Below are 9,054 nucleotides of genomic sequence, written 5' to 3'. Positions count from 1 at the left end.
AACTGGCTTCAAAAAACGTTAAAATTTGAGTTTTTTGAAAACCGAAAAATCAACCGGAAATCATGGTTTAAAAAAAATTATGCCAGATGTCTTAAAATTGCATGACACGTCGATATATACAGTTATTTTTTTTGGTCAAAAATCGATTTTTCAGGCGGAAAAACGACCAAGTACAAAAAACATTAAAACAAATTCGAGATAACTGTAAATCTCGACGATTAATGCAACTTTAAGACATTTGGCATCAAACTTTTTTTTTTGAAAACTTCGATTTTCGGTGATTTTCCGTTTTTCAAAAGAACTCAAATTTTAACGTTTGTGACACCAGTAAATGAAGTCCGAATGAGCTAATATTTTGCATAGGGTATATTATCGTGCAAATCAACATTTCGTAGCAAGTTCCGAATGAAAAATTGAGATAACTATTTTCATTGGCACCCAAAACCATACTTTTCGTTTCGTACTCCGAAAAAAAAGTCCCAGAATGCCGATTCTCGACAAAAAAATTTTTTTCGGGATGACACTAGATCTCGACGTTTCATGCAATTTTAAGAGATTTGGCATAAATTTTTTTTTCGAGAACCCCGATTTCCTTTACTCCCCCCTTGGGTGATTTTTCGATTTTCAAAAAACTCAAGCGTGAACATTTTTTATGGGGTAACTTTTTGAAATTCGAGATGACCTTTTTCATTGGCTACATTAGGGTGCAGTTAGAGTTAGACAGGTTTTGGTTGGCATTTATGATTTTGGAAGCGGTGGATCCAAGAATATTTGCCTGTTATCTCACGGAAACCGAAGTGGTCTGGAGAAGTGAAACCCATCAACATCGGAGACTTGGTTATTTTTTTTTTTTTATCCCATTTATTTATTAGGCTCATTAGCATTTTAGCTGTAACAGAGCCGGGTTTAATCGTGTACATGTACATATGTTTATGTTTCTATGAATTGTGAATTACACAGTAGTTAGTAGTAGCCATTTAGGCGTTAAGTTTTCTGTTCCATTACATTATGGTAAATTACACAGTAGTAGCCATTTAGGTGTAAGGGTATTCTTTCTGTTCATCCATTGTTCAACAGACCGGACAGCGGAGACAGTTGATATTGATCATTGTTGAGTTATTTATAGAACAGCAGCCCGATGTTTCTTGCAGAGCAGAGCAGTTGTATGGATGTATCGATCTTTGTTCCACCGTGGATCGATTTCCATCGCTGATGATGGTTGCGTGGACGTAGTTATTCTATAACAACACAAAGATGGTCAATTGAGGGCCCTGAGTTTGAACTCACGATCGATCGCTTGGTAAGCGAACGCGTAACCAAGTGGCTACGAAGACCCCCGACTTGGTTATTGTTGTGAACGAAGGCGTGAGGAATAGCTTGATCAGAGGTAGGATCGTCAGAGTGTATCCTGAACGTGATGGACGAGTTCGCAGCGCGGATGTGCAGACTTCTGGTGGTCACATTCTATCATGCGAAGACCGGCGACTAAGGTCGCTACCTTGGATGTAGCCAGGGAAGTAGGTACAGCTTAAGAGTACTTGAAGCAACAACCATCTTGGAGTTAATTACACAAAATCTGTACTGAATTCTAACAATTTTAAATTATAAACTGTGTCTAGTTGGTGAACAAATCACATTGGGATAGAAACACATTGTTACTACACAGCGGATAGACTAAAGTAGGGGACGAATAAATGTAAGCAACATAAAAATGTAACAAATATAAAAAATGAACTAAAACGATTGAATTGCAGCTTGAAGCATATAATCTAACAAAAATATGGGTTCGCTATAAAGAAGTCCGATACGGAAACGGCTCTCGTAACAACAACCATATACTCAGTATTAACGCTGTACATCGGGATTTCGGATAATTAAAAAATGGGTGGGTTATATCTATGATATAATCGCAAGGTTGACGTGGGACTACCTTAGCTTATCAATCATTTGTTTGTATTGATTAAATTTTTGATGGAATGAAACAATTCCCGAATTCAATATATTTGATTTGTAAGTAAAAAGATTGTGAAATGTCATGTAAGGTCAATTCATGCATTGTGATAGTAAATTTAATGACAGTCCTTTTACGGTTTGTGAACGGGATAATTTTCAAACGATTATTTTATTTTACATTTGCTTCTGAAGTTTGCATCTCTCAAGTGGACGTAATTATTGAACCGCGAATTCGCTTGATTATATGAACTTCAGGCACTCAGTTCCGATTTTGACATGTATGTCGAACGCATATTGTTTAATGAATAGGCGTTATCGCAGCAAATGGTTAACACCATTTTGCCTAATCATCAAATGGTATGCGTAGAAATTCAATGAGCGGAAGATATGAAGGTATATCCTTCAATACAATAGTGAATAACCGAGCCAAAGCATTGTGTTCGTACCCGCTTTTGTAATCCATGCTAGGAAAACACTTTGCGGAGTGCAAAAATATACCCCCAGAGATACCCCCGACTTGCATGAATCAAAAACTTCAACTTCTACTTTTTATACTATAAAGGATTTAAACTTGAAAGTTCATTCGTCTCTAGTGTCTGCACGATTTTCCCAGGTTCCTAAGTTTAGGAGACCCTGTTAAAGAAACATTTTCTAGTTTGCACAAAGGCAAGCGAGTACAAAAGTACTCGAAGCTTGCATTTATTTGCAGAGCCGATTTTCACAGATATTTTGGTTTTGAAGTCTGTGTTAAGCAAACACATTTCAGTCGGAACAAATATGCCACTGACTTGCATGAATTTACAATGCCAATTTCCTCAGACACCTTGGTTCTGAAGTCTGTGTTGGGGAAACACATTTCAGTCGGAACAAAAATTCCCCCGACTTTCATGTATTTGCAATGTTGATTTCCCCACGCTACGTGGATTTGAACTCTGTGTTAGGGAAACACATTTCAGTCGGACCAAAAATGCCCCTGACTTACATGTATTTGGAATGCCAATTTCCCCACGCTCCTTGGATTTAAAGTCTGTGTTAGGGAAACACATTTCGGTCGGAACAAAAATACCCCCGACTTTCATATATTTCAAATGCTGATTTACCCAAGGCTGCTTGGGTTTGATGGCTGTGTTAGGGAAATCGTAGATAGGGCCAATCAAAATAAGGCAGTTATGCCGTTTAGATAACGCTTATCATTTTACAGTTATTCAATTGTTTATCTAATGAGAAATAACATTTTATTCATTGCGATAGAAGCGTAGAAATATTCCCTATCAATTGATGCAAACATCTTTCCGATCCAGTAAGAAATGTTCGAGTTATAATCATTCGGAATCTTTCATTTTTTCCTGCATGTTCTGTGTTTAGGTTTTCATTTTACCCCCCATATACTCCGGTTAGACGTAGTCCCACGTCAAAAACTTTATAAACTTTTTTGTCACATCTATTGATTACATCGTAAGGATTTCGTAATCCCTCTTTGCGCAGCTTCAACATAATCTCAGAAAACTATGACATAGTGAACAGATCTTAGAATACTAATGCTTCAAAGCAAATTATCTTTAGTTTAAGTTAAAATAGTTAAACCATCTTTGTGCAAATTTCATCATTGTTGTAGCATATAGCAGAGAAATTCAATATAGTCAAGTACTAGCCTTAGTTTATTTTTCCTGGAATCCTAAACATTTAACCGTGGTTTTCCAGCAGAAGCATCGGCTGCATGTCTTCGCTTAATCGCTTTTAGCCGTTGATTGCAGTAAACTCGCAGAAAAATTGCCAAAAACACGATGAAAACTCCTATCACTCCCAAAAACGAAATGTTGTGCTTGTAAATCAAGCAAGACAGTAGAATTGCGATTGCCTGTCGCAATGTCATAATAATGGTGAATACAACGGCTCCAAAGGTGGCTATAGTATAGAATATAAAAAGTTGGCCTATTGCTGATGAAATTGAAAGGACAACACAGTCCAAAACAAACTTTGGGTGTTCGGCAGCAAACTGGAGGGAACTGGAAAAACCACCCTGCATGGACAGGGAGGCAGCCGTAAACAGCGTACTAAACAGATTAACACCGCACATCATTTGTATCGACGACATTGAGTACGTTTTGAACAGTTCACCTTGCCAATTAGATGTGAAGCTATCGAAAACCATATAGAACGTGAGCAACAATACGCCCGTAAGAGTTGTCACTGCGGTTGTTTTTGATTCATCCGTTGAACCAGTAAGGAAAAATATCATTCCAACCGATATCATGATAGCTGTAATATATTCATAAAACTCGTACTTGTTGCGAGAGATTATTTTACCCATGATCATCACTGGGATGATCTTGCAGGATTTCGCCAACACTTGTGTGGGGAAATTGACGAATTTCAACGCTTCGTACTGAAACCATGCGCTCATGATGTTTGAAAAGGAAGCGTACGAATATTTGTACATGGGAACACGTTGTTTCAATTGCCCCTTCAATGTCAGATAAACAGCCGTTATCAAAAATCCAAGAACACGGTTTGTGAACACAAGAAACTGGGAATCTTTGAAATGTACCTTTTTCTTATCGGCGTTTTCATACTCTTGAGTCATAATTTTTTCCTGTAACACACCCCATGTCAAATATGATCCCATCAATCCGAACAAACAATAGAAAAGTAATATACAATCTTCCACAGATGTTCTTTTTCCGACAGCCGCTTTGTCCTGGTTTTTGCTATCAACACTACGTTCTCCATCCGAAGCTCCTCCAAAACATAGGCGGACTGCATTGGAAATTATCGATTTGTCCGATCGTTCTAAATACTTGATTTTCCGAGTGTACTTGAAAATCAACAGGCCCGGAATAATAACGCATAAATATCCGAGCGTGTTAACGGAGAGTCGTAACAACCAAGAGTATTCTTTGGACTTCTTATCGATCAACTGCGACAGTGTTAACTGTTCCTGAGCAACAGATGCATTATCCACATTAGAAGGTACAACTGGTCCTCCACCGAGACTTTCGTGTAAAAACACGGAAACCAAGCGGACAGCCGTTATCGTTACGATCACAATGAAACTACAATTATACAATCATACAGAAAAAAAATCACCGAATATGTATCTAGTACTTACCATATTATTAATTCCGGTACAATACTTCTCATGATTTCAATTAAATTAAGCAATGTCAGAGGAGAGAACAAGTGGGTTGCGGTTATTCCCTAGTGTTATTATTGTGCACTCAATTCGCCATCCTCGCTTTTATATAGTGCACAATTTATTATAACTGAGAAAGAAAATCCAGTTACCGTCAGACATTAAATATTTTTTGTGTTTTAATCTGTAACAGAATTCAGCCTTACCTACAAATAATTTTTCGGCATTCGCCAATAGTCGTGTTGTCTTTCTTCTATCGACAAAATAATGTATAGACAAATCGAATGTGCTCCTCTCTTCCTATGAAGTTTGTATCAATGCTGCGCGCGTTTCTGTCACATCAGCGTGTAAGAATAGTGGTTCCGATTAGTTTTTGTTTTATCATCTCAAGTACAACGACTACGCTTACAAATATTGCAGCTATAGTCACCAAAAAATTACACTCTGTTTTCAATTAAGGCCCACAACAGCTGATTCAATGTGTGCATTTCTGTCATTCGAATGAAATTTATGCTTGTATCTTCTTGTTTACGTTCGCTGCACTCGAAATGCGAGATGAAGAATAGAAGATGGGAAGATTCATGGGTTTTGGTTGTGTTAAACTTTGATTGTATTAGTTTAGTAGCCAGGAAGATAGGAAGTTCATACACTGGAGGAAAACATTAGTAAATGCAGCTACCAAATCTTTAGTAGTTGAAACATTGGTAAAATGTACGCATTTTTTGTACATATTATCAAAACTTTGTAAAACGGATGTCTTATGCAATATACATCCCTAATAAAGATTCGTACATTTTACTTCATAGCATGTGTAACCTCAATTGTTTTCATTTCTAGGAACTGTAATGTGCGTACTTCGCAGTCGTCATTCTTCTTGAGGAAACAAAGCCATTCGGAGGTAAGGTTTTTTGGTTTTTATTAGATTAAAATATGTGTAGCTTCTGTTTCTCTTCGTCGAAAACAAATTCTCGACCACAAAGATATCAAAAACTTGTTTTCGCTGCGGGAAAACAAAAGTTTAATCCGTTGTAGTGAAATCTTAATACACCGAATCTTATAAAAATAAACTTCAACACAATCCTTTCCCTTTTAATTTTCAGTTTCTAACCTTGGATTAAAATTGCACAGTTGACTGGTGGAATATTCAATGTATACTAGACTAAGCATTTGCAACACAAATAAATGTCAGGTAATCACATATATTTCATCACGAACCCATATTTATAACTAGCCATAATCATACATCAGGAAACGGGAGAGCAAATAATGCGGATGAAATGTACTGCGATCTGGTCCCATCAACTGCCAACTAATCAGTTGTTCCTGTCCTAAAGGATGAAAATGTGTAACAGGAAAAGGAGCAAAACCTTGATGAGCGAGAATTTGGAAAAAAAACACATGAGACTGATTCGGTCGAGGCTGCGATTAAATCTGTCTATTTGCACGAGCAATGTTTAGATATAGAATGTAGGATGTAGGATATTACTGTGTAAAAGATAATGTATGATTGAAGACAGCTTTATAAATAAGAATTAAGTGCGATTCACATACAACATACACGTCACGTTCACGTCCCGTCACGTCACGATACGTCAATGATTCTACAATGCAATTCTCATGAAAACATTCACATACACCAGCAACGTAACGACCCGTCAGCATACGTTCAACGAAAACGGCCGGCAAGGTTTGTAGAAAAGAATAATTGACGGAGACGGACGGCTCGTTTGGTTTTTGTCTGAGCTTTGTGTCTCGGCTTTTGTTTTGATTTGGTTGTACAGTAATTTACATCTACATCGACATTAAGCTAATTGAACAGATCTGTGATGCAACACGTTTAATTAGACATTTTACCTCTAGTTGGACATTTTTGTGAACATTGAGTTTGGGGCCCAAATTATGACCCTACATTGAAAGTCGCCACCAGTCGCAAATGTCCAATTACTGGTCAAAACCAACTCCAATGCGACACTGAGTGGTGCCTCAGCATATCGCTTTATAAGTAACTTACTGTACTTTTTATGCCAACATATCTCTTAGCTCCAAATTTCGGAGTGAAAATCATTCGCGACTAGTTGAAAGAATTATTCTATTTATTATTATTGTTGCATAAGAGTCGGACTACGGGGTTTAAGCATTTAAATAATTGAATTCAATGATTCTCATTGAATTTTTCAAAATTTAGAACTGATTCTAGGCATGCTGATTTGAAAGAGGGCATTGCAATTTAAAATTGTTGTAGGTGGCGACACCATGAATAAAATTAAATAAATCATTCGTTTGGCATTTGACGTGACGGTGCTGGTGGAAGCCAAGACGGGTCTATGGTACTAGGTGAGGCCGTTTCGTCACTAAGTTGGTTAGGGGAGCGGTATATGAAAACAGCACGGAAGAAAGTAGAAGGGGAATTATTTGCTTGTAGCGTGAAAGAGACAGACTGATCACGAGCGAGCTTCGGCAATAGCGTATTGTGTTTTGTTTACAAACAAAATACAGTAGACTTCCAAGATGGCTGAAGAGTGGTTTTAGCAAGTTGGCCCACCTTAGTATATACTTCTAGGCGCCTTGGTGGAAGCATTGACTGCATGTGTGAATTGGCGGAGACGTTGACGGAACGTAGACGTTCTTCTCCGTAACGTGCTATGTGAATCGCACATTAATTATCAACAACATAATGTCATTATCCCTTATCATTATCTCTTACAAATAAAAAACAACGTTTTCACTGATGTTGCTCCAATGGTGGGCCAACATGTCCACCATCTTACAAAAATAATGCCTACCAATTTTCTTTTGTAAGATATACCAATGATTAGTAGGGTAGAAAATGACTAGCGAATTGGTAACATTTACGAAAAAAATCGTCATATATACTAAATTTTCCTCTCAGTGTATATCAGGCTTACCAGTCAGTTACTCAAATGATACAAAATTGAAAGAGGATATACAGAAACTAATTACATATTTCCAAAAAAATATTTTTCGCATTATAGAAAAAACAGAACATGTCACAAACTAAAATGTTTAATTTTTCTTTAATTTCTTCTTATATCAAAAATAGTATTTTAATGTCTACTTATAGTAACTTGAAATCAAAAGAATTCACACTGACATTCACGTCTGTTCCCCGTCTGCAACACACCGTATCTGTCCGTTCGTCCGATCGGTATCAACTCTCAGTCTTTTCTCTCTCTCTCGACTCTTTTCTGTTCTGTTAGCTCATGGCACACTTCTTCAAGCAGTGGTGCCAGAGCGCCAGACACTACAATCCCACCCTTATTTTTAAAATTTTAGAGGAATACATAGTCCTGACATTTAGACGGTGAGGATTGATGATGTTTTGAACAAGTTGCCTCTATAACATATTTTGAATTGTCACGAAGATCAGTTTTAGTGGGGTTTGAGTACGAGGAACCTGACTATGTCACAAATTATCAGGCGTCTGAATTGATAGCGGTGCTGCATTACTTGTGAGACCAGGAACTTCCTTCAGGTGCGCAACGTTGCTTCGGAACCCTACTCGTAATTTGCTTGAACGAACGGTAACATATGATATTACCTTCTCTACTACCAAAAATGTTCGAACGAGTAACCGGCTTGTGGTTTATGCTCAATCCTTCCTTCCTTATCATCTCTTCACAGAAACTCGAGCACCTTCGCAAATCTCTTGTTCGTGTACTCTGTGAGGGATGCACGTACTCAAACCAGGGATGCGTCATCTGATGTGTAAGGGACAAGACATTAATTGTTTTTAGTCGAGGGGTAATACATATATCAAGACCCTACAACCCCCCCTTAATTTTATTTAAATTTCTTCATTTCAGTATGGGATATAATCCAATAGTTTTCTTGGTTCTGTTCGAACACGCTTTAAGCGTGCTGGCATTTCATTCAACGACGCCGCATCTTCTGTAACTTGTTCATGAATTACCTCCTCCGTTTGCGTAGAGTTTCTATTCATATGTTCA

At 37.6% G+C, this 9,054-nt stretch overlaps 1 protein-coding gene and 1 long non-coding RNA gene across 3 annotated transcripts; one reads left to right on the top strand and one right to left on the bottom strand.

Annotated features, from left to right (window-relative positions):
* Positions 1–1,904: 1,904 nt before the first annotated feature.
* On the bottom strand, positions 1,905–5,634 carry LOC129778882 (adenosine 3'-phospho 5'-phosphosulfate transporter 1). 2 transcript variants are annotated; one of them, XM_055786030.1, is made up of 4 exons: positions 5,496–5,634; positions 5,293–5,418; positions 5,063–5,216; positions 1,905–5,006 (listed from the first exon to the last, which is right to left on the bottom strand). In XM_055786030.1, the coding sequence occupies exons 3-4, from the start codon at positions 5,092–5,094 to the stop codon at positions 3,629–3,631; spliced, it is 1,410 nt and encodes a 469-aa protein (XP_055642005.1). In that variant the 5' UTR covers positions 5,095–5,216; positions 5,293–5,418; positions 5,496–5,634; the 3' UTR covers positions 1,905–3,628. The 2 variants fall into 2 exon arrangements, with proteins under 2 accessions (XP_055642005.1, XP_055642004.1); XM_055786029.1 differs by having other exon boundaries at positions 5,293–5,620.
* On the top strand, positions 5,079–7,879 carry LOC129778883 (uncharacterized). Its single transcript, XR_008743517.1, has 4 exons — positions 5,079–5,797; positions 5,924–5,984; positions 6,187–6,275; positions 6,335–7,879. It is a non-coding gene; the product is annotated as an uncharacterized LOC129778883 (long non-coding RNA).
* Positions 7,880–9,054: the final 1,175 nt, after the last annotated feature.

Source organism: Toxorhynchites rutilus, chromosome 3 (assembly GCF_029784135.1).
Source record: "Toxorhynchites rutilus septentrionalis strain SRP chromosome 3, ASM2978413v1, whole genome shotgun sequence".
Taxonomy (NCBI): Eukaryota; Metazoa; Arthropoda; class Insecta; order Diptera; family Culicidae; genus Toxorhynchites; species Toxorhynchites rutilus.
The sequence above is the reverse complement of the archived record's forward strand: the minus strand, read 5'-3'. Positions and strand labels throughout refer to the sequence as shown.

What these genes read in the sequence shown, in the direction of transcription:
- LOC129778882 (XM_055786030.1), bottom strand. Translation starts at nt 5,094, where the DNA reads ATGAGAAGTATTGTACCGGAATTAATAATATG. An exon ending in GTACCGGAATTAATAATATG is followed by an intron (nt 5,007 to 5,062) that starts GTAAGTACTAGA and finishes GTATAATTGTAG; the next exon opens with TTTCATTGTGATCGTAACGA.